Below are 25537 nucleotides of genomic sequence, written 5' to 3' on the forward strand. Positions count from 1 at the left end.
TATGAAGAAGAAATAAAACCATTTTAAGTTGCTCTGGTAATGTTAATATGTCATCATTGGACCCTTGTGGCCAACAAATCTTTTGTTTGTCTGTTATACTCTCTGGCTCTGGAATTTGTCATCTGTGGCAACTGAATCTTTATTAGTTTACATGTGGTATAATGTCATCTTGTGGCTAGGAGCTGCAATTGCAAGAAGAGAGTGATGTTGCCTCTATAAAAGTTGATATATCTCTTGATATTTTACTTGGCAGACTGATTAAAGGTCATCAATTAAATATCAATTCTTAGCACCCACTTAGCTAGATGGTCTTCCATAGAACCTGTCCCTAACCTGGCCTTTCAACAGTTACTCTCATTGCTATCCTTAACTCCATCTATCTTGTTTTCATCCTCTTTTCTTTTGTTCATCTTTCCCAGCATTAGAGCCTTTTCCAGGTCTTCACATAAAATGTCTGTAGTAGAATAACCAGGAGATAGTGAACATTTGTGGAATATGATACAGGAAATCCAGTTTTCTGACTTTGGACTAATAACCAAGAGACAGTAAATATTTATGGAACATGATACAGGACAGCCAGATTTCTAAGTGTGGGCCAATAACCAGGAGAGGGTGAGCATTTTTGGAATATTACACAGGACATTCAGGTTCATGACTTTTGGAGAATAACCAGGGGACGGTTAATATTTTTGGAAATTTATAAAGGACGGTCAGGTTTGTGACTTTGGGCCGAAAACAGGAGAATGTAAGTTTTTGTTGAACCTTATACCAAAAGAATCAGCTTCATAATGGTGGTACAACCTGGTGTTCCTTGTGGGTGGAGGAGGGAGGATTTGTCAAACAATACCTGTGTCCAATTTTCATGTTTCCTTAGGAAATGAGCAGAATTCTCTCCCCCTCCTTTTGTAACACCCGCAGTTTATCTGAGAATCTCTGGATTGTCTTGCAAGGTGCAAAGGATTGTGAAGGTAGGAAAATGGATGGCGAGCACCAATCGTGCAATACTCACAGTGGACAGCTGTGTAACTTTGGACCAACAACTCAGAGACAGTGACTTCCATTCCTGCAATACATATGGTGAGTTCTTGTCATGCAATATGCAGAACTGACTGAGTGGGCCAATGAGAAGGAGAGGGTGAATTATTTAATTCTCACAACAGCCATCTGAGTGACTTTGGACCAATAATCAAGAAATGGTGGCTTTTCCTCCTGCAATAGGCATAGTGAGTTCTATTACTGGGAATACTCACAAGAGGTGGCTGTGTCACTTTGGACCTATCCAGAGGTGGGTTGCTCCCAGTTCAGCCTGGATCGGGCGAACCGGTAGTAGCGGCGGTGAGAGACTCCACCCACCCGCCCAGATGCTTCTGCACATGCGCAGAAGCATCACACACGCAGGAGCCGTCTGTCTTTATGATAGGAAATTGGGAGGGGGGAATTGACAGTTGAGGAAGAACAGAGTAATTTAGAAAACAGTCCATGCCAACACCTTCAAGGCTGCATAACCTGAGAATGGAATTTCACCAGCTTGAACACTTCAGCGCTTCCCAAATCTCAGTGGTGCTGGATTGGCTGCCCTTGAATGAACAATGGGGGGGAGGGTTGAGGGAACCAAGCAGTTAGTGCTGAATTGATGTGCTGGAACTTCCGATTCCACCTGCCTATCCTGCAATCAGCATCTCTTAGTAAAAGTATCTTTTCGCTTCAACCAAATGGAGTTGAGGGTCTTACTTGCCTGGGAGATCAGACTTGGGAAGGTCTAACAGTCTCCCATTGAGTGATCTGAAGTCAACGACTAAAGTGGTATCCAGCCATTTCACCGGAAGATTTCTGAATGAGCCACAACCACTTGATGCTCAGCTGTGTCAACCAACAACCCATTAATCCAAACCGAACTAATCTGGGCATGCTGGCTGGGAATTTTGGGAGTTGAAGTCCCCACACCTCAAAGTCACCAAGTTGGAGAAACATCAATTTAGAGGCTCCCTCCTCCAGATGGCTACGGGCAGCTGACTTTCCCCAACAGACTCATCAAAAAAATTTTTTTTTAAAAAAAGAAGTGGACCATGAGCATTTACAAAACCCTCTGAACATACAGCAAATCCATGAGGGCATCTCATTCCTGATGCCTGGCACCACACCCAGCTTCACAATGACATGACTGTGAAACAGAAGGCAGCTTCCTGGATTTGTTTCGATTTGATTCATAATTTATTCTTAATAAATGTCATAAGACAAATTATGATACCCAGTTACTTCTGTGCCGCCTTCATTCCGGCTGCCAGCCACCACTGGGCACATCTCAAAGTTTCGCGGTGCCCCCTTCTCTAATAATACAATAATACAATAGCAGAGTTGGAAGGGACCTTGGAGGTCTTCTAGTCCAACCCCCTGCCTAGGCAGGAAACCCTATACCGTTTCAGACAAATGGCTATCCAACATATTCTTAAAGACTTCCAGTGTTGGGACATTCACAACCTCTAGAGGCAAGCTGTTCCACTGATTAATTGTTCTGTCAGGAAATTTCTCCTCAGTTCTAAGTTGCTTCTCTCCTTGATTAGTTTCCACCCATTGCTTCTTCTTCTACCCTCAGCTGCCTTGGAGAATAGTTTGACTCCCTCTTCTTTGTGGCAACCCCTGAGATATTGGAACACTGCTATCATGTCTCCCCTATTTGAGCCTCTTCTTGCATCCCATGCCAAGTCCGGCTGCTCGCTGTCAGCAATTTCATAAGGATGCACAATTTGTCCAATGGAGTCATCCAATATTTCTCATCACATAATTATTAAAATTTAGAAATTACCCTGGAGTTAGCACCAGCAATTTGGCAATGAGATTTAGATGGACTGTTGCAATGCATGGCACTAAAAGTATGTTCCAGAACTGCTGGGATGTTCTAGATCAGTGTTTCTCAACGTGACGTGTAGAGTTCAATTCTCAGTTTTGCTGGCTGGGGAATTCTGGGAACTGAAATCCACACATGGCTGAGAAACCCTGGCCTAGATTTTGCACTGCCATATTTTTAGTGCTAAGAAAATATAAATATTGGGGGATACCCAAAGGTGCTTTAATCTGATTTTTTTACAAAAGATAGTTAAAGCTTTGTTGAGTTATCTGTATGTGGGAACTTTTTAAAAAACAAACAAAATCTTACAAATAAATTATGGGCGTCTTCTTAGATGACTCTTGCATATTCCATTTTTGTATTGCAGATTGCAAAATTTGCGGTAAACTGGGAAATCTTTTGGATCTTGGAGTCCAAATGGACAATCACTTCAATTGACCTAGCAGTGTGCAGCAGCAGCAGCCAACAATTTTAATGCATTCCTAGGCTGTGGGAACAGAGTGGTAGAATCAAGATCATGTGAAGTTCTAGTACTGTTTTATGCTGCCTTGATGAGACCACATTTGGGATGCCGCAGTTTTGGTCACCACAATACAAAAAAAGATGTTGAGACTCTGGAAACTGCAGAGAAGAGCAATGAAGATGATTACAGAACTGGAGGCTAAAACATACCAAGAATGATTGTAGGTTTAGTTTAATGAAAAGAAGGGCTAGGAGAGACATGATAGCAGTGTTCCAACATCTCAGGGGTTGCCACAAAGAAGAGGGAGTCAAACTATTCTCCAAAGCACCTGAGGGTAGAACAGGAAGCAATGGGTGGAAACTAATCAAGGAGAGAAGCAACTTAGAACTGAGGAGAAATTTCCTGACAGAAAAATTAACCAGATAAATGGCTTGCCTTCAGAAGTTGTGTGTGCTCATCACTGGAGGCTTTCAAGAAGAGATTTGACAGCCACTTGATTGGAATGGCACAGGATCTCCTGCCTGAGCAGGGAGTTGGACTAGATGACCTCCAAGGTCCTTTCCAGCCCTAGGATTCTATTCCCACCTTGCAGAGCTGATCCTGCATATGCAAAGTTGCCTTCACCCATACTAGGCTGCGCTTTCCACCCATGGGGAAAAAGTGAGGCAGGAAGAAATCTCTGGATGCGGGGAAAAAATATATTGCAGCATGAATTTTGAGCAAAGGCTTTCTGGATTTTGGCAAGGAGGAGAATGAACCCCGGGGAGAGGTGGGGAGATCTAGAAATGGATGCAAAATAACCTTCTCCAGATTCCTGAAGCAACAATATCCATAGATGGGCTTTGTGGAAGGAAAGCAAACGGTTTCACACAGATGCCCGTCCTTGCCGCTATTTTTTATGGTTTCCTTCTGCGGCTTCTGTATCTCCATCAGGAGTGGTGGAAGAAGGAAAAAAAGGGAGAGGCTGCCCTCTTGAACAGACCCCCCCCCAAAAAAGATCCACATAAATCACCCTCCCATGTCCAAAAAGGCCTGGAAAACCTGGAAGTTGTCTGAGCTTCAGGACAGTCCTATTCCTGTCCTATTCCCGGGCGTCCATTGTTTTTTCTTATGAAATGTACACCCCAAACAACCTTGGGCATAAGAATGAGTTGACTGTGGTGAGGAGTCCTGGATGTTCTCTAAGCTTGGTTGCTTTCTTGCAGACATTTCATTACCCAATTAGGGAACATCATCAGTGCTTGAAGAGAAGAGGGGAGTTGTTGAAAGGAGGACTGTGGGATCCTTGATGCTGAGTTTGGTTGTTTTCTTGTAGAACATCTCATTATCCAAGTAGGTAACATCATCAGTTTTAGAAGGGGAGGGAATCTGTGGAGAGGAGGAGAAGGCGGCCTATGAGGTCCTGGGTGCTCTCTGAGTTTGGTTGTTTTCTTGCAGATGTTTCATGAACCAACTAGGGAGCATCATCAATGCTAGAAGAGAGTGGATTTTGTAGAATAGAAAAGGAGAGGGGAAGAGAGGAAAAGGAAGAGGGAAGAGGAGGAGGAGGAGCACTACAGTCCTAGGTATTCTCTGAGCTTTGTTTTCTTGCAAATGTTTCAGTACCCAACTAGGGAACATCACACCAACACTAATGTCCTTGTTCCGGTTCCACCACAAAACCGCGGTAGACAAAAGCGCGCTCGACGAAAGCGCGTACGTGACATCATCACAGCGCGATGAAAACATCACGCTGTGAGCGGTAAATTTAAAATTAAAGCGAAAACCTTACCCTAACCCCCCCAAACCTAACCCTAAACCTAACCCTTAACCTAACCCTAAACCTAACCCTTAACCTAACCCTAAACCTAACCCTAACGCTTAACGTAACCCTAAACCTAACCCTAACCCTTAACCTAACCCTAACCCTAACCCTAACCCTTACCTTTATGTGAATCGGCTTGCTTTAATTTTATTTTAATTTCAATTTAATTTATTTTTAATTTTTTTCGTCGCGCTGCTGATGACGTCAGGTACGCGCTTTCGTCGAGCGCGGTTTTGTCTACTGCGGTTTTGACGGGTCACGCCTTGTTCCTTTTCTAACACCTTGAACATTTGGCATCATCTTTTCCATATAGGATTCAAAACTGCTTCATGAGCCTAGCACATATATTACATGTAGCTTACACACACACACACACACACACACACACACACACACACACACACACACCTCATATAGGATCCTAAAGTCACAACATCACTAAGGGAATTTTTAGCAAAGCATCAGTTTTGTGCTAGAAATTGTTTTCATTGTGTTGCCCAGACTGCAGAGCTCCATAATTGGTACACAGTCACTTTTAGGATGGAAGTCTTGATTACAAAATCTCACCATCTGGTTTACTTATGGTTTCATACAGATTGCATTTTCATACAGAAAGAACATCAAAGGGATTGTGACAGGACATTCTGTTTCAAGGCTCTTTGAGAATCATCCACTTCTCTCCCGCAGCAGTCACTTGCAAAAATCCCAATTAGTGGCAATTGCAAAACTGGTTCTATTATGTAAAATAGATCTTGGTGTGCTCTCCTAAAGGTTGCAGTTTTAAAAGTAGGGTGGATGGAAAAGACTAATCAACTTATGCATCATATGGAAATGTAATGACATAAACTTGTCGGCTTGAAGCTGGATCCTAAAGACAAAGAATCTTTAACAGTGGACTGATCCTGTTTAGCAATCATAGTGAATAATAATATTTATCATAGAATCCCAGGATGTAAGTGCTAGAAGAGGTTCTTAATATCATCTAGTTCAATACAATGCTTGGTACAGGAATTTGTTACTGCAGTAACTTTGATGGACAGCCATCCAGCCTTTGTTTAAAAGGTTCCCATACCACCTTCCAGTGCTGAGCAACTTTAACCATTAAGACATTTTTCCTATCCAACCAAACTCAATTTCTTTGTAATCCCCTTTTGTTTTGTCTTCCGGACAATATCTAAACAATTATGCCTTGTTTTTTTTTTTAATAAGGCAGAGCTTCAGTTATTTTAAGATAGTACCATACAATATCTCTATAGCCTTTTCTTTTCTGCACTAAATATATCCAATATCTCCAAGTATTCCTAGTAGGTTTTTAAAAAAATCCCAGATGCCTTATCATCTTAATTGTTATCCTTTGAACCAGAGGTGGGTTGCTCCCGGTTCAGGCTGGATCGGGTTAACTGGTAGTAGCGGTGGGGGGGCCTCTGCCCACCTGCTTCTGTGCATGCACAGAAGCACGGGAACACAACCGAAGTGGTAGTAAAAAAATTGGCAACCCACCACTGGTTTGGACACTCTCACTTTTCCAAAATGCAATGCCAAGAACAGCATCTAATGCGCTATATGTTTTTGACCAACCCAGAATAGAAAAGAAAAATCGTGAAATTCATATTCAGGGTATTTTATTTTTCAATTATTATTATTTTGCAAGTATAAGCAAAATGGTTGATTCATACTCAGCCTGTGATCTATCAAAGCAACAAGATAGTTTTTGCATGTTGTGCTGTCCATTAAATTTTACCATTCTATACTCATGCCTTTCATTTTTTCCCTACCCAAATATGGACTTCACATTTGTCCCTTCTGAAATCCATCTTACTCGTCCCTTGTTTTGTCAAAGTAATTCAAGTGTATAAATATGTTAAATATCACAGGCGCTAAAGTGGAATCCTGTAGAATAGGTCTGTCAAACTCGCGGCTCGTGGGCCGGTTGTGTCACATGCTGGACACACCCATGCCCAGTTTAGTGAAGGGGAAAAAAAGTCCCGATACATCATGTGATGCCACCATGATGTGAGTTTGACACCCCTGCTGTAGAACATCACAGAACCTGACACAGAACCACTGATCTACTATATACTCATGGGGTAACACTGTTTAACTAGCTGAATGATAATATACCATACTTTTTGTCCTCTTATTTCTCAGAATCTTATGATAAATTCCATTGATTGCTTTGATGACATCAAGGTTCACTATGACCAGTGCATTTCAATGGATAATTAAACTAGTCACTCTATCAAAAAAAAGATCAGATTGGTTTGGCGTTGTTTATTCTTGATAAGTCCATGCAACTCCTGCCAAACAATACATCATTATTTGATATTTACAAATTGTTGGCATCATAATTTGTTCCAGAATTTTCCCTGGTATATTTTGCTGCTTTCACAAATTGGATCAAGACATACCCAGGGAGTTTTTTAGGGGAGGAATGTGTATTTTGTAATTCCAGACAGTGCATGGTCTACTGAAATTTTTTATTGTTCAATTAAAATGCTTTAGTGAGGGCAATATTCACTAGTTTTATGTGTAGGGAGAAGCTGAATTTAAGTTAGAAAACACACAGAAATGTTTACATGGTGTTCGTCCGTCCTGACACTGCAATTTTCTACACTCTACATTTTAATTAAACTAAAATATTAATCTCCTCTGTGTTTAATCCTGGAACAATGCTTATGATAATTTTCGTTGAGCCATATTTTATGGTCTTTCCTCTCAAAATGTAAATCAGAAGAAAAATTGTTACAGAAACATTTTGATAAGTGTTTTTCCTGCATCAATTTCCCATTCTTTCTATTTCTGGTTAGGAAAATAATGGAAAAGTAATGGGAAAACACAAGAACTTATAAATAAAAGACACCAGCATTTGGAATCCTCCCATTTTTCTTGCAGCCAAAAAAAATTCTGTGAAGCAAAGTGAATCCAAGTAAATGCCCCATCTGAAAGCATCCATGTTGTAAAGCACAGTTAGTTTACAATTGGAAGACGCCATTTGGATCCTTCACATCATTCCATAAACGAGGCAAGCATGACTGCATAATAAAATCTTCATCTAATACATATCAGTCTGTCCAGAAAATTTTCAACATGTTCCTGAAAAGTAAACAGAAATATTTGCCTAACTTGGATAAGATAACCATTGCTCAGCTTCTGTTCCTGGCTTCTTCCATGTATATAACTTGGCAATAAATCATGTCTGGAAAGCCACAACGCGACTACTCACATAACATGCTAAATTAAAGCAACAAATCACACTAGGGCTCTTTCCCACTTGCAACTAACCATAGTAAGAATGTCCTCACTCCTTGTTTCATGACCAACACACATATTTGCAACCAAATTTTGCACATTTTTTACACATCAGAGTAAGAGCAATGCTGGCACAGATGTATGAGAAAACTTTGTTGGGGGAGGCAGCAACTGATCATCTTCACAGTATCTCTTTTTCTGACCATTTCATTTAACTACCTGATTGTTAAAATGAATTCAGTCATTAAACGAGGAGTGGATGTATGTCATGGTAAATATTTTTATTTGCTAAATCAATTTTCCATCCAGCCTGGGCAGCTGATTCTCAGACTGAGAAAATAGCAAGTGTGTGTGTGTGTGTGTGTGTGTGTGTGTGTGTATCAAATGACTAAACTTGTTAGGCCAGTGATGGCTAACCTTTTTGTTGTCGCATGCCAAAACTGTGCATGCGCACATACCCCCACCCATAATACAATGCATGTGCAACATACCTATGCGCTCCAACTCCGTGCCCATGTGTGTGGGACTCCCAGCGCCCCATTTTGGGTGTAGCAGGCCTCCCTGCAGCCTCCTGGGACCAAAAATGGAATGTGTGTGTGTGTGTTGCACCCCGCTGTGCTCCCATGCATATGTGCACAAACACCCCTTCCCATGCATGCATGCGCATCTCCCGCATGCCCCCATACATATATAGCAGAGACCTGAAAATCAGCTGTGCATACATGCGCAGTGGAGCTGAGCTGGGGCAACAGCTCACATGCCTGCAGAGAGGGCTCTGCGTACCACCATGGCATGTGTGCGCGATAGGTTCACTATCACAGTGTTAGGCTAACTATCTATCAAGACGATTGTGATTCAATCTGGTTGTTCTGCCTCAAACGTTGTCGGCTTGCTTGGGGCATGCAGTTAACTCCACTCTTAGGAATCTTATTCAGATCAGGTTTATTATCAGGCATTCTTAATAGCAAAACTTACAGTTCAGTGTTAAGATATTTCTGACTTTCCATAATCTGTCCCATCACGTGGTGTAAAAAGATGATGATTTCACTCCCATGCTGAGTGGAGATACAACACTACTATTCTGGTTCACAAAGGCATTTAAACAGACCAGCTACAAACTTTTCACGTGGGCAGAATGTCCCAGTGGCCTATCAGAAACACAGATGTGATCACATGTCATGGAACTACATTCCCCATAAGGCAGTCTCTGCCTACATTTCCCATGAGGTAGTTTCTTAAAGGTGACAGTTCTTAATTCCTACACTAGCTATATATTGCTGGGGCAGCACCCTGGTACTGGTAAATTGTCTTTCTGTTGTCTAGTGGAAAAGACAGGAAAAGGGTTGTTTTCCTCTCTTGTGAGGGGAGAGAATACTGGGACTGACAGAAAAATCTATGCTAGTTTGGCAAACTCCCCTTGGGTTGAATTGAATTGAATTGAATTGATTGCACTTATATGCCGCCCTTTTCCCCGGAGGGGACTCAGGGCGGCTCACAATCCAAGTCAGGGAAGGGGATACAGATAAGGGATAAAAAGACAAACAAAACAATACACAATTTAAAAGCACACAACAACCATACCATTCGAGGGGGGGAGCAAAAGCTCTTTAGCCCCAGGCCTGTCGGAACAGCCAGGTTTTAAGGGCTTTGCGGAAGGCCTGGAGGGTGGTGAGGGTTCGAGTCTCCACGGGGAGCTCGTTCCAGAGGGTCAGAGCAGCCACAGAGAAGGCTCTCCTCCGGGTAGTCGCCAGCCGGCATTGGCCGGCGGATGGAATTCGGAGGAGGCCTAATCTGTGGGATCTAATCGGTCTATTGGAGGTACCGGTAATTGGGTTTACCATAAAATTGTGATTTACACAAATCCGGAGCATAATATTCTTGGGTTTTAGTTTAAGTTTCAATGGCTTCTTCAGCATGTTTCATTTATTCAAGCCTAGTTATTTGGATTTACATTAAGTAATAACTAGTTAACCATTTCCTGTCTTGATTACTGCAATATGCTCTAGAAGGGAGTGCCCTGGAAAAAGAGTCTGGTAGCTTCAGTTTGGTTCAAAATGTGATGGCCCACATGGTTTTGTGCAAATCTAGATTTGCACATGTGTCTTTTCTCTTGTGGGAGCCCTATTAGCTGATTTGCTTCTGGCTTCAATTTAAGATATTATTTCTCATCTCCCTACATAGTCTGGGGCAGGCTATTTGAAGAAACCCCCTTTTCCAAATCAAATCTACCAGTTACACCAGGGTAAAAAAGGAGATATTATGGGTCTTCTCATCTAAGGAGATCCATCTGTGCAGGGGTGTCAAACTCGATTTCATTGAGGGCCACATCAAGGTTGTTTGATCTTGGGGATGATGGGTGAGTGTGGCCAGGGTGGGCATCACTCGTGTCGGGGGTGTCTGTGATGGCTCAAGCGCTCTACCAGCAAAAACAGGCTCCCAATCTCCATTTTCAGCTGGGATGGCTGCCTGCAACCCTCAGCCAGGGAAAACAGAACCCGGGAGGGCTGCATGTGGCTCTCCCAAGCTTTGTTTTCACTGGCAGAGGCACCGCAGACCAGTTCTTCTCTGTTTCCAGGGTGGCCCCGCAGGCCAGATCTAAGCACCCCATGGGGCAGATTCAGCTTGCGGGCCTTGAATTTGACACTCCTGATCTAGTGGTATCAAGAAGAGTCTTCTCTGTGATAGCTCCCATCCTGAAGAATATCATCCTTACAGAAATAAGGTTAACCCCACCTTAAAACTCTTTCAAAAGGCCTGAAGACATGGTTCTGCCAGCAGACCCAAGGACACCAGGATGATGTGGAGCCCATCAAGTGCTTGTTGTTGCCAGGGAGTTGTTGGGTTTGCGTTGGGGTTTTGTTTCTGTAAGCTGACTGCATTCACCATGAGTGAATTGGGTGACCATATAAATTTAATAAATAAATAAATTTTCTTGGATATTCCCAGTCATAAATACAGGCAGGTTTGTCGATCATACCTAGCCAAAAGTTCACTGTTTATGATTAGGCATTCTGGAGTGTATCAGAATCCTGCAGGTAATCTTTAATGTGAATTCTATTGTTATTGTTGCTATTGCAATTAGAATGGAATAGAATTCTTTATTGGCCAATTTAATTGGACACACAAGGAACTTGTCTTTTGTGCATATGCTCTCAGGGTACATAAAGAAAAATAAAATAGAATACATTCATCAAGAATTATAAGATACAACACTTAGTGATAGTCATAGGTTACTAATAAACCATATGGATCAAATCTTGTGATATTGCTAAGCCTGTAAAGAACATAAAGCTTGGTTATTTTTATAACAAAAATTGATCTTACAGTCTTGTGATTTCTGATGTTAAGGAAGTCAAATTGCAGATCCAATTTTATGATCTTTCCTGCCATGGTTGTTAAGTGAATCATTGCAGTTGTTAATAACACGGTTGTTCAATAAATTGGGGTTCCCCATTGACTTTGCTCTTCAGAAGAGTGCAAAAGGTGATCACATGGCCCTAGGACATTGCAACCATCATAAATACGGGTCAGTTGCCAAGAATCTGAATTTTGAACAGGTAACTATTGGGTTGCTGCAATGGTCAAAAGCATGAAAAATGCTCATGTCCCTTTTTTTAGTGACACTGTCACTTCAAGCAGTCACTACATTAACTTGTAAGTCAAGGACTACCTGTAGCTGTAAATCATTCTTAGCTACCATCTTGGTGCATGTCAGTGATTAGGAAAAGAGATTTTACAGTACTGCCACTCTGCAACAGGGACAAGAAATTTTATGATGGGAATTTTTTCTTCCTCAGAGATGGGAATGGAGCGTCAACTGTATGAAAAGTCCCTTAGTTTTGGTAAAATCGAGTTACCCATATTTTGTATTTCAACAGGTAGGAACACAGCCTTTGAAACTTATTCCACAAATGATGCTTACACAAAATCTATTCACCAAAGCATCAATCACATATGGCGGTTTAAACTACCAGACTTAGACTTAGAACAATTTTATTGACACTTTGAATGTACACTAATTGGCATACAGTAAAATGAAATTTTGTTGCATAGAGTTCTCAAACATACACTACATAAACATGACAAAATAAACACAAAATTATGCATATACCCATATATATTATGTGACATGAAGAAATAACCCAGTCTAGTTGTACACAAAATTGTCTGCCACAATGTCCTACCTGTCAATGACTACTTCAGCTTCAACCTCAATAATACACTGGCAAACGATACAAACTCAAGGTAAAGCGCTCCAAACTTGATTGCAGAAAATATGACTTCAGCAACAGAGTGCTCAAGCCTAGAATGCTCTAACCGACCCATAACTTTAACTTTAAACTATCATTGATCTCACCCCATTCCCATGACTTCTGTAAGGGGGGGGGGGGGCATGCATAAGTGCACCAGCGTGCCTACCGTCCCTGTCCTATTGTCCCCACTTATTCGTACCCATTTCCTGTGTTCATGTCCATGTTTATACTTATACCTGTTACCTCGTACATGTTTGTCAAGCTAAATTAATAAAATAAATAAAATAGTTCGGATGCGTGCAAACATCATAACGAAGCACCACCCTTGCTCTTATTCCCTAGCAAGCAGCATTCGCTGGAGAAAAATGCTGCATTAAAAGACATAATCACCACGTCTTGACTGAGACGCCTTTTGCCTTGCTTCGGGCTCATCCAGAAGCAGCAATCCGGGGCGGGCGCCGGAAAAGCCGCAAGAAGCTGCCCCAAGCCATGGGCGTGACTACATCTCCCGACGTACCGCGCGGCTGCCTCTTCCGGGCGAAGCAGGAGGGGAGTAGAAGTAGGAGGGCTCCTGAGAGAGTGAGTGAGAAGGAGGGAGGGAGAGAGGAAGGAAGGAAGGTAGGCAGGCAGGCAGGCGAGGGAAGGGAAGGATCGCGAGCGAGCGGGTGGGTGGAGAAAGCGGAGCCTCCGAGGCGAGCAGGGTTCCCACAATAGCATTCACATCGTGAGCCGGACGCGCTCCCGCGATCTCTTGAATGCCGGAGAGAGCAATGCGGAAAGGTGGAAAATGGCAGAGCTGCAAATGTTACTAGAAGAGGAAATCCCTTCGGGCAAGCGGGCTTTGGTGGAGAGCTACCAGAACCTCACCAGGGTTGCGGACTACTGTGAAAGCAACTACATCCAGGTAAGAGGCCGGGCAGCAGGCTGGCAGCGGCTCCGAGGAGCCCCTGCCTCCCTTTCACGGGCAGCTGGGATGGGAGGGAGCCCCTTGCCTTCCGCCCGTACAATTGCAGGAAGCGGGCACCGACCGTGGCATTTAAGGGGGGAGGGCATGGTGTGGCTCGCAGGTTTCCCCCACCCCACCCCACGCATCCCACGCTTCCTTGGGGCTTTTGCTTTAAACTTTTAACCAAAGTGAGATCTCCCCCACTTCCTCCTCCTCGCCCTGAAGTCCAACTCCACCTTAGTCGCTCTGCTGTTTGCAAAGGAAGGGAAATGGGGGCAGAGGAGTTGCCGTATTTCATCACTTCGGAGCCGAGGGTGTGCCACCTAATAGGTGTTTACTGTAAGGCAGGCTCGGCAGACTTCTGTGGGGTTGTGGTTCGTTTGAATGGGGTGTGTGTCGAGGGGATGAGCGGTTCTTCCCAAGCCGCCGCCTTCCAGCGATGTCTGGCGGCTACTGCCAACCTTCCCAGCAGCCAGATTGGGGCGGAGGGTGGTTTTCTTCCAGCACAGCTGGTGGGCACCAGGAGATGGGGAGGGGGAGGTCCATCCAGAGGCAGAAAATAGTTCATGGATTTAATAAGGCTGCTTATTAGCTTTCTCGGGCCAGTTTCCTCCTCCTCCACCTCCTCTCATGCCTTCTCATTAGTTACTCTTCTCCCTCCTGATAATATCTTAAGGATCACGTGTGCGGATTGCAAAACATGCATTAAAATAATGCTTGTTAGTGCACTAGAAAAGCAGAATCCCAGCTGGAAATAGAGAATAATTGAATGTTCTTAAATGGTGCTGGGGCCTGAATAGTGGCCAGATTTGTTCCTCCTGTTTTTCAAATATGTCAGTGGGGTTGTGGGAAAATACTCTCATGTAAATAGTGAATAATCATTTGGCTTGCTCATCTGGCAGGATGAATAAATCCTGGTAGGAACTGGAAGCAAAGGAACTGGAGCAAAAGCCTTCTTGCACTTAGGCATGCTTATGGATGCAGCCACTCTTATAAATAACTTAGGGTAATGTAATCATCTGAGTCAATTCTATATGGATATTTAATGTTTTGGCATATAAATCTTACTGAGCTAAATGAATTACATTCCTGCATGATATTAAATTGTTGAAATAATCAGCTGGAAAAAGAAGTAAACTGCAGCTGGGCAGCCAATCAAATAGAAAGCTATTTCTATCATGTCATAAGGCTATTTTTACAGGTAGATTTCAGGTATTAAGCATTTTACAGCAATACTTTTATATTTTATGGGAGATAATTCATTAAGGCTGAATGCTGTATTTATTTAAAATAAATTTTTAATTCCAATCACACTCTAATTCACCTCTTCAATGAATTTTATCAACTGATCTTTCTTTAAAAATAAGGATATGTGGTATAGTTTCAAGACAAGATATTTAATCAGATAGTACAAACTGGATGTTAAAATATAGTCCTATTTTGTACATTCCTGATGGAGGGCACTGCATTTTGGAAAATGTAACAGCAATTGAACAATTCTGAATATATTTTAGGTAGAAAAAAGTAACACACGATCTGTTGCATGCTTCCTTGTGTTCCAGAAATCTTTTTATCATGCTCATTGTCCTTATTATTTATGCTTCCTAATATTGTATTTCTAATATTATTAGAAATAACAATATTTACAAATAAAATTGTGTATTGTTTTGAACTGCTCATTTTTCTCTATTTTTCTAAATACTGTGTTGCATTCTGGGGATAATATCTCATTATCCCTTGCATTGCTTTCAATTGATATGCTGTTCTAAATCTATTTAACATTTTCATTGCTAATTCAAGAGCTTGTAAAGGTCTGTTATGTTTTAAATATTGATAACGCCCCAATTGTATTTTTTAAAAAGTATGCCAGATGATTCTACTTTTTTTGAAAAGCAAATCCTGGTTCTTGGATATGCCCTTGAGATGGATAGATCTGTGTTACCCTTCTTTTCAGCCAACCTCTGATTCCAAAATGTGCAGAGTTAGCTGAAAATCATAGAAAACAGGTAGAGGCCATCAGCATAATTATATATATTTATGTACTTTTGGGGAGGGGAAAGTTGTGGGGAAATGCTCCTGCAATGGTTAGTTCAAACTTATGTTTAAATAAATGAGATTTAGCCTAGGGACCTAATCCTTAATCATTGAGTGCAGAATACGGGTTTATTTATGAAATGGTTCCCCTCCATAGGTATGTATACATATATGGTATGTCTGTATTCATTCTCTGGTACGAATAGAATGAGGAAAAAAAGATTCAGGTGAATTTGTATTAATACAAAGATAGCTTTAAAATGTGTCATATGGTATAATAACCAAAAGAGTTGACTGTGAATGACTGTTTTAGATATGACACAGCAGATTTTAACGTTTTCTTAAATGCACTAGTAACATCTAAAGACGACTTTCTATACAGAATAAATGCAGGCCTACAATGGTACAGGCTACATGATGTAAAACAAGGTCATTGATCTTAGAGTGCAGTAGAAAATTAATTAAAATCTCAGCTCCAGTGTGATTTTTGTTTCTCTTCTTGAGTGCATGAATATCATTGGAACAAACCTTGAAGGATTGCATGGATGAAAAATGTGGAGCATTGATGAAAAATGTACTATAAACAATGTTAGAAATAGGAAAATGTTTTATTTATATAAATGGACAGGGCATGTTGGAAAATAGGACAACTGCTCTGTGGTAAATCCAATTATTTTTGGATAAATAAGATGCAAATCCATTGCAGTATACAGAGTAACATAATATCCAATTAGAATTTTTGTATTCCCCCCCCCCCACCAAGAATTCACAATGTATCACAACTTTTGGGTCTTTCTAGTAACTATTGGTTTGTGTCATTTGAAGTCTCCACCTTTTTAAAACTTCTGTTTTTAATATGGAAACATAATAACAAGTTTTGAACCTATCAGTACAGTAAAGACTGGAATAAATCATATACACTATCTAATATGAAAAAAGTTTGAGAGAAAACTACCTCCAGATCCTTAAAAGGATTTAGATTAGACACTTGTGATATAAAACTTGCATTCTTTCAAGTAAATGCAGAGATTCTCTTTGACTTGCCAGCATGCTTATGTTGGTAATTTAGCATGAATTCATGTTACAACTTTCAGGGCAATTTTCTATTTCAGCTTAACTTAGATGAATGTTGAATGAATGTTGTGTTTTACTGGTTTATTTTTTTTATTCACCTTTTTTTTTCCTCGTGTTTCGTCTTGCACTCCCTTCCCATTAATTGTAAGCCGCCCTGAGTCCCCTCAGGGAAAAGGGCGGCCTATAAATGTCAAATAAATGACTAATATATATATATATATATATATATATATATATATATATATATATATATATATATATATATATATATATATATATATATATATATATATATATATATATATATATATATATATATATATATATATATATAAATGTATGCAATTCCTACAAGAATTCTGAAACACTGATGACAGATTTATGATAAAGTCTTCTTGCAAATGTAATCAGATTTGTAGCAAATATCATAATATTTCACACTCTTTATAGTTGAATATATAACTTTCCAATAATTTTGTAAATCCACATTGATTTAGCTAAACTTAAAATACACCCTGGGTATTGTTCTATAAGGAAGTATTGCTTTTCCTTTTCAAAGTGCATTGAAGTTTACCCAGGAATTTGTGGAGAACAAGTTCAACTCTAGAGTTGGCATTATCTTTCTAAACCCTTCTTCATATATTTTTTTTTACAGTGGTAAGGGTTAAATTAATTACTGTGGTGACATTTTCTTGCTCCACCCAAATAAAGCTGCTGATACAAATGCTTCAAAAAAGGCGAGGTTACTTTTGGTTTTACTCATGGGACATATGACAAATACAGTGGTGAGGTAACTGCAACAAGTTTCAACCTGTTAGTGTGTGTTTGGTTTCAACCCCCAACCTCATGCATTTGATACAATTTGTGGTGAACCTGTGTGGTATTACATACTGTTTTCATGTGCTGTGTACTAATACAGGGTGCATGTGCTGTATTTCAATTTGGATTTCTTTTTTTTAGTGCTTTAAAAATGCATATGGCTTGAAAAGGAAATGTGAATATTAGCAGCTGGTGAATTAAAAAAAAACACCTTTGCCTTGGCTAAGTTGTACAAGAAATCAGTGGCATTTTTAGGGTAATACTTAATTTTGATGCTTTACAAGGGTTTAGTCTAACTCAGTATAAGGTGATAAATGAGTTGATAATACTGATTTGATTTTCCCTGAATTACAGGACAAGCTGGAGGAAGCCATCTGTTCCACTGTTAGACTAGCACGGTATAAAGATTGTGTTTCCAGGGGATTAATTTGGTGGTAGTGACAATGTCTATGTTGATGCTGTATTAGAGAATTTAACACGCAAGGCAGTAGAACTATGTAAAGTGTGCATGCGGGGACTTGGAAAGGTATCAGGATTGCCATTTTGCATTAGTTTCAAAGGATGTTCAATCCATTGCAACAGTATTTGTATCCCAATGTACATGTAAATACATATCCCCAGAGAAAATACTAAAAACTAAGAGGCAGGATGTAAAAAGTAATCTAAAGATCCTAGAATAAATCCCTTCAGAATATTTATAAAATGGTTTTGACTTTTGCTAGAAGTTATTTGATTACAGTCAATTCACACATTAACACAGGTGTGTAACTTCAAACACACACATATAAACAAACATGAGATTGTGGGTTTTTTATAAATCTTAAATGGTTGGATATGGGATTTTGCACAATGTGAACATCTGCTCTTTTGTCCTGCATTTCTGGATTGGCAAAACACTTGGACATGGCAAAACCAGGAATAAGTAAAGATTCATTGTTTAAATGCAACATAACAGGGTTATTAAAAGTCAGTATTTATTAACAGATCTCAAACAATATTTCATTTGGGGGTTTGCTCCCTGTCCCCAAATGATTGCTCATCAGGAGTTGATTTAAACATTTTAGCATACACAGTATTTAAATTCTTTATGAAAAAGATGTGGCAAAATCTAGATGACCTTGGTTAATACTGAAAAGGCCCAATTGAGTGGGCCTGATTATTAATAATTGGGAAGGGAGATCATCAGAACTATAGGATAGAATGGAAGTTTAATAAACATCCTTAAAAAATGAAACAGGGAAGGACAACTGTATTTTATCAGGAAAATTAAATCTGTAACCTGTAATTCTCAGCAGTTGCCCTTTTTGAAGAATTCTTTATCTTTGTCTTAAATGTGTTTATAATGAACATCTAACTTTCAGCCTAACTAACCAAAAGAATTTACCTGACACTTGTGTTTGTACTTCCATAATTGTGATACTCTGGGAAATAAAACACAATTTAGGTTTAAATCATAGTGTAGCTTGCTTAGTTTTAACTTAACCTCTTATGTGAAACAACGTAATCATTGTGGTTTGTAAACAACGTTTAGTGTTTATCCAGCAGTTTGCTGAATAAAACATGATTGAACCCTGATGTAGTGCAGTGTATAAAACTTCCTCAGAATTTTGGACACAAGCAGGAATAATTTTTTGGAACTGAAGTAGTTTTTTTCTCTTAATTAATCACGAATATGATCATCCACTTTTTACCAAATTCTGAAAGATTCTTTTGACATGCTGAGTTCCGACAGGTTGTGATTAAAATCAGTGGGTAAGTTTATATCTGAGGTCTAAATTGAATATGTCTAACATATAAAGAGATATTTATGTGCAAATCTATTGGACTGTAATTCTTTCTGTATCTTAGGTTGCTGAAGCTGAATTGCTAATACCATATTGTACTAGAAAGTAAGTAAACCAAGTAAGTAGAGTAACTATGTCAAATAAACAACGACCAAGGCTTCAGGATAGTAGTATTCTTTAAGTCTGATATGTATGGATTACCTGAAAAGGCTTATCTGAGATGAGTGAAAAGGGAATGCTGGTAGAAGACATTTGAAAGATGCCAATGGGGTTCATAGACGTATGATATTTGAAGAAACCAAGTGTGTTTCATGTATAGGACTGTATGAGGAACTGAATATAAATAAAAGGAAACAAATGCAAATGAGTTGAGGATTTAAGGATCTCAGTAACGATGGGGGAGTTTGTAGAGCTAAATTATTATAAATCTGTCATAAATTTCCAGAATCTTGTGAGACACAGATTTCTTGGGTGCTAGATTTCTGCTATAAATAAAAAGGTAGAGTTTTTGTGTGTGATTTAAATTTTCTACAGCACACTGACCCTTACTAATACAGTGTATATTTAGTCATACATTATTTTTTGCCGGAAAAATACCAGTTTGGATTCATGGGAAGAGACTCCCTAATTAGGGCTAATGAAAGGAGATTTGCTGTATTTGTTTCCCCTAATTTTTGCAGTTTGATATCTTGAAGTGTAAATTAATCTTGAACCCAATAGAGATTCTCCACTCCAAATCACAATGTAGTAACTGGGCGGAGGTGAATAACTTTTTGCTTTACACTTATGGGAGGAAATCTGGTTCATTTATATTTTGGCTTATTCTAATTACATCGGCCAGCTCCTCCAATGTTAAACCTGTTGCATAGCAGGGGAAAGAGCTAGGTTCACAGAGCATATTAAACTGGAAGAAAATAAGGTTCAACATGGTTTGCTTGATTGCTGAAAGCTATTATTGATGAGATTCAAATATTGAGTTAAGCCATGATTTGCTCCACCACATTTTATTGAATAAATCACAGTATTGCCAAAATGTAAGTCATAACAATAAAATAACCAACGGTTATTATCTTTAGTTGGTCTACAATATGTCATTTTAAATTAAATAATTTTATAAATATAGTTTGAAGAAAGTACTTTTTTAATTTTACAATCGGATGCATTGTTGTTTTAGTGCTTTACAATGTGCCTAAGGAAAATAAACTAATTAGACATCATCCTTGTTTGCAAATTCAGTTGGGCTAAAATAACAAAACGGTTCTGATATTCTGAAATGCCTTTCTTAAAATTACATATTAAACAACCACCCGAGTCTACTAATTAAGTAATATTGTTAATGATATGTTAAAAGGTATAATTCAGAAACAAACAATGGGTTCATGAATAAAAGATGTAGTGAATGATGATTACAGTAAATAAATATTGAAACAAATGTTTGAAGTGTGTGATTTATCTATTTTGAAAAAGGCAGTATTTTCTACTAGTTAAAGAATGGAACAATCCATGTTGCAGTGACAGATTTTGTGATATAATAAAATATTTTGAGTTCTCAGGTCAGGTGATGAATTCAATTAAAAAATAAAATATTTTATATTGTTTATATTATTGCAATGAATTCATTTGTAAGCCAGTGAATATTTATGAATATAAAATATGTTCCTTCCTTCCTTCCTTCCTTCCTTCCTTCCTTCCTTCCTTTCTTTCTTGCTCTCTTTCTTTCTTTCTTTCTTTCTTTCCTTTCTTTCTTTGTATTTTAATTTTTTTATTTTTCTTTAAGATTCAATAAAATCTTGTTTACTGTCCATTATATAAAATACGTAAATATTAAGTATTATTTTTTAAACTATGGTCTGCATCATCCTGCTCTATTTTTTTAAAGTTCTATATTCTTTAAGTTTGTGCCATGTCAGTCCTAAATTAATTTTTGCCATAGTCTAGAGAAAAATATTTATACCGAACTGTCTTGGATAATGTATTAGAATGCACATCCTGTTTACAGAAATCAGTTGCAGACATTTTATTCTGGGAAAGCATTTTTTCATTCTGCTATTTAGCCAAAGAGTTTCCCAGAGTCGCTTACATTCAATCAATAAAGTAAGGCAGTCTCTTAAAATAAGATGCATATTTAAAAAGTGTAAAATATGTGATTCAAAGAGGAAAAGAAATAGAAAAATAGGAGAAAAAAAGCTTATTAGGTCGAGCTTATGTAATCATAGATCTGTGTTTTTTCTTGTAGCATATGATTAATTTGGTTAATATCTGGGAAATTTTCTATATATATTCTAAATAGGGAAAAATGTTCAAATGTAATTTAGATATTCCTTCATTTACAACAGTTTATTTAGTGACTGTTCAGAGTTACAATAGCATTGAAAAAAGTGACGTGACCATTTTTCACACTTATAACCATTGTAGCATCCCCATGGTCACATGATTTACATTCGGATGTTTGACAACTGGTTCATATTTATGATGGTTGTAGTGTCCCAGGACCATGTGATTCCATTTTGCAACTTTATGACAAGCAAAGTCAGTGGGGAACAGCGGTTGTATTCAGCCTGTTCTGACAGGTTCTGGAGAACCGGTAGCGGAAATTTTGAGAGAGGCCCCCTCAGCCTCTCAGCTGATCTTTTGTTTCCCTAAACAGGAGAATGGAGCTAGAAGCAGGTTAGTGGGGTGGGGAGGGAATGGGGATTTTGCAGTATCCTTCCCCTGCCATGTCTACAAAGCCATGCCCATAGAACCGGTAATAAAATGTTTTGAATCCCACCACTGGTGGGTGGGGAAGCCAGATTCACTTAATAACCAGGTTACTAATTTAACAACTATAGTGATTCACCTAGCAAATGTGGCAAGAAAAGTCATAAAACGCAGCAAAACTCAACAAATTTCTCACTTAGCAGCATAAATTCTGAACTGAATTATATAAGTCGAAGCCTGCCTGTAACCATTACCAGCCAAAGAAGTATTTTGCACACCTAATAGGTTTGCTTATTTTCTTCCAATAGTGAAGTTGCCCTGTCTGAAGTTGGATGATCTTACTTTTGAACAACTGTAGCTAAAACACCTGGTAGTATAAAAGTATATGAAACAAGAATGTAGAATCAGAAATTTAATTTGATTTAATTAATATTGCATATGGATTTTGATTAAAATGCAAGATGGATTAGATCATGTAATGCCACAGAGTCCAAACTGGATCTGTGAGTGAGAGGTAAGTTTAGAACATTTGTTTCCCATGATGATATTGCAAGAAAAAAAAAAATCCTACAAAGCTCTTTGAAACTGCCACCTCTGAAAAATTCAGAACTTTTCATAACAGAACATTTGTATGCAAAGATTCCCTTTCGTTAGCCTGGCTCCCTTGGATTCAGTGCAGTAAGAGTGGGAGGGCTTGTAGTGATTTGATGAGTGGGATATTTCAAAGGTATTAAATATTTAATACCATCTTCATACAGTAGATTTCCTATGGACTGATGTTTGTATTTAGTGCATCTTCAGTCTTGTCTATCCCACTTTTGTATCAATGACTGCTCTGTCACCCGTTTGAAAGAGTAATTTATTAAGGGTACATCTGTCCCAGCTTGTTTTTAAAAGATCTGTGTGTGGAAAGACTAATCTGTACCCCTTCTCTTATCTCTTGGCAGATAATTACTGTTTTGTTGATGTGCTGGTTTCTTTATGAGACTTGGTGTTCTTGCTCCTGAATCACTGCTTTCTTCTTGAGTTATAGAGATGTCAAATTTTCTGAAATTTTGAAACTATTAAGGAAAGAAAAATGGAAATTTGGGGAAATGGAAATAGGAGTCTTATCAACACTTCTTTCCCCCAGGTAGAAAGCAGAACAATGGGTGATTTGCATTGGATTATTGAGTGCAGAAATCTCTTCAAATATATATTTTTTCCCTGGGACTGTCCAGATCTCTGTCCTGTTGCTTTATACACATGGGGTTTTATCTTCCATAAAAATGTTCTTTTTAAAAAAAAAAACATATATACTTGCACATGAGAATTTTAGATGCCAAAATGCACCCCAAAACTTTGCTTTAACGTAGGGGTTGGCGACTGTAAACACTCAAAGATCCACAAAGGTCCTAACCGGAAACTCTCTGTTTAATTCTGGAGCTGCCTGAAGTCTGGTTTCCCCATCATAGAGTCTTCTCCTACTGCGGTGTCCTTTTTCCTCTACCTGTCCTAACCGAAAGTCGTATCACTAGTGGAGCTGACCAGAAAACCTGTCCCTTGCCATAAAGTCTCCTCCTGGTATGCCCTGCTTGCCACCCCCAACTAGAAGCCCCTCTCAAAATTGTGGTGCTGACTGGTGATGGAGCCACAGCAGAGAATTGAAAGAACCAACGCGGCTCCAGAGCCGCAGGTTGCTGATCCCTGCTTTAGCGTATCTTTGGATGGGCTTATCCCCAAGTATATACAGTATACTTATAACTATAATTACTATCTGAACTTCCTAAGTACGTCATTAAGGGAGGCACATCCATTTTAAGATCTATTTTGCTGTGGCCATTAAACAAATCACTGTAGTCATTGCAGTCATTAAGTGAATTTGGCTTTTCCCTATTGACATTGCTTGTTGGAAGCTGGTTAGGAAGCTCATAAGCTCGCAGTCTCATGGGATGTTGCAATTGTACTTACATGCTGGTTGCCAACTAATGTGACTACAGGAATGCTAGCTATAACAGTAACTGGTACAAGGGCCAGTTATAAGTCACTATTTTCAGCAGCAACATAACTTTGAATGGCTGCTAGATGAATGGTCATACGTTTGAGACTGCAGGTTGTTTTTTAAAACTAAAATTTGTATATGCTTGCATAAGAGTCCCATCCATGGATAAGCAGGCCCTTTTAGTTAAACAAAAATACTTAACTAAAATACCATGAAAACATGGGCACCCATGGATAAACTGATGAATATTTTTCATGGTATGTTGTTTACAATTTCTGCAGCTGAGCTTATCCATATATTTACAGTATATGAATGCCACTGCTATTGTGTATGTCCTTTTTCCAGGACAATGAGGTCAAGTTAAAAAGAACTCAGCCATTAACCTAGATAAAAAGTCAACAAGAGGAAAAAATACTGTGATCAAGAGGACTGAATGTTTGTTTCACTTTCACAAGTGTTGGTTTCACCGTAGAAGGAAATGCATTCTTGTGCTCTTTATTTAAGAGGTATATTTTGTAGTGAGTTCTTGCCATAAGAATATTAGTAGGCTAATACTGTAACATAATATTTATGCTAGTATATTCTTGGTGAAGTAATTTGGGAAACAATATATGAATCTCATAATATATTTATTCTATTTTTTTGGGAGGAAACTAAGAATTCAGGGAAATGGGGTGTCCCTCTTCCATTGTTTTCTGCTCCCCCTCCCCCTGGCACATTTGTGTTGGTGGGTGGCACTTGGTCATCCTTGCACAAGGAATATTATTTGGTCTGCCTCCATCTAGAAATGAAGCTACACTCTCATTGCTGACCTTCCAAAATCTACTTTAGGCGAAATTCTTCCGGAGAGCATTTGAAGAATGAATGGTCATTATCATACTTCTGAGCCTTTGAGTTGTTATACTGTATTATGGTATTCTTCTTTGATTATTTAAGTAATATCAGAATTGTTTTCTGAGTCATGCAGTATAGAGACAGTAAACAATTCTGTTTCAACTTTAAGTTGTGGCTTCTTGCTTTTGATTATCTTATATGTCACTTCTGTGTCTTTCTCAACAATAATTTAGGTATTAGGCAAAAGTATTTCAAAAATTTCCAGACTTTAAAAGGATGGTAGGATAATAGTTCAGTTTTAAATGTCTGTCTTAAAGAAATGTTGCTATGTTTTGAAGCTTTTAAAAAAATACTATACTTGCATCTTGTTATTTATTAATTCAGCCATTATGGTAACATAAATATACAGGGAAGTTAAAGGATATAAATAATGCACATAAAATACATAATAAATCACATTATATAAAAAGCAGGTACATTGCCTACTGAAAGTTACCCAGCCTATCCTACTTGATTGTTGTAGTTTGACTGAGTGGCGTCGTAGATGGAGACTTTCAATATTATTATTAGAGCATAGCAATACTACAACAAAGACATTTCTGTCAAGTTCAACTTTTCATACTGCCATTTCAATGAAAATAGATTTAACTACTATTTTTGCTTGTTTAATTTGATGGACCAAATAACAACAATCTAACCTGGAATATGTTAGACAAAATGCTAAACAGCATTCAGATGTATTTTTTTTTAA

At 38.9% G+C, this 25537-nt stretch overlaps 1 protein-coding gene and 1 long non-coding RNA gene across 7 annotated transcripts in view; one reads left to right on the forward strand and one right to left on the reverse strand.

The window, feature by feature from the left end:
- Window positions 1–6887: 6887 nt before the first annotated feature.
- On the reverse strand, window positions 6888–13031 carry LOC148045782 (uncharacterized). The gene is made up of 3 exons (XR_015696231.1): window positions 12546–13031; window positions 9337–9509; window positions 6888–8205 (listed from the first exon to the last, which is right to left on the reverse strand). It is a non-coding gene; the product is annotated as an uncharacterized LOC148045782 (long non-coding RNA).
- Window positions 13032–13205: 174 nt separating this feature from the next.
- ABI1 (abl interactor 1) overlaps window positions 13206–25537 on the forward strand; it is an 86148-nt gene continuing 73816 nt past the window's right edge. For 4 of the 6 annotated variants that reach the window (XM_014053129.2, XM_014053137.2, XM_087712597.1 and 1 more), the window contains exon 1: window positions 13206–13518. In XM_014053129.2, the coding sequence (XP_013908604.1) occupies window positions 13402–13518 (117 nt within the window). In that variant the 5' untranslated portion in view covers window positions 13206–13401. The remainder of the gene's footprint in view (window positions 13519–25537) is intronic. The other 2 variants (XM_014053121.2, XM_087712598.1) reach the window with 1 other exon arrangement.

The sequence above is a fragment of the Thamnophis sirtalis genome, unplaced genomic scaffold (assembly GCF_051295495.1).
Source record: "Thamnophis sirtalis isolate CommonGarterSnake01/CBP01778 unplaced genomic scaffold, rThaSir2_p1.2 scaffold_4, whole genome shotgun sequence".
Lineage (NCBI taxonomy): Eukaryota > Metazoa > Chordata > Lepidosauria > Squamata > Natricidae > Thamnophis > Thamnophis sirtalis.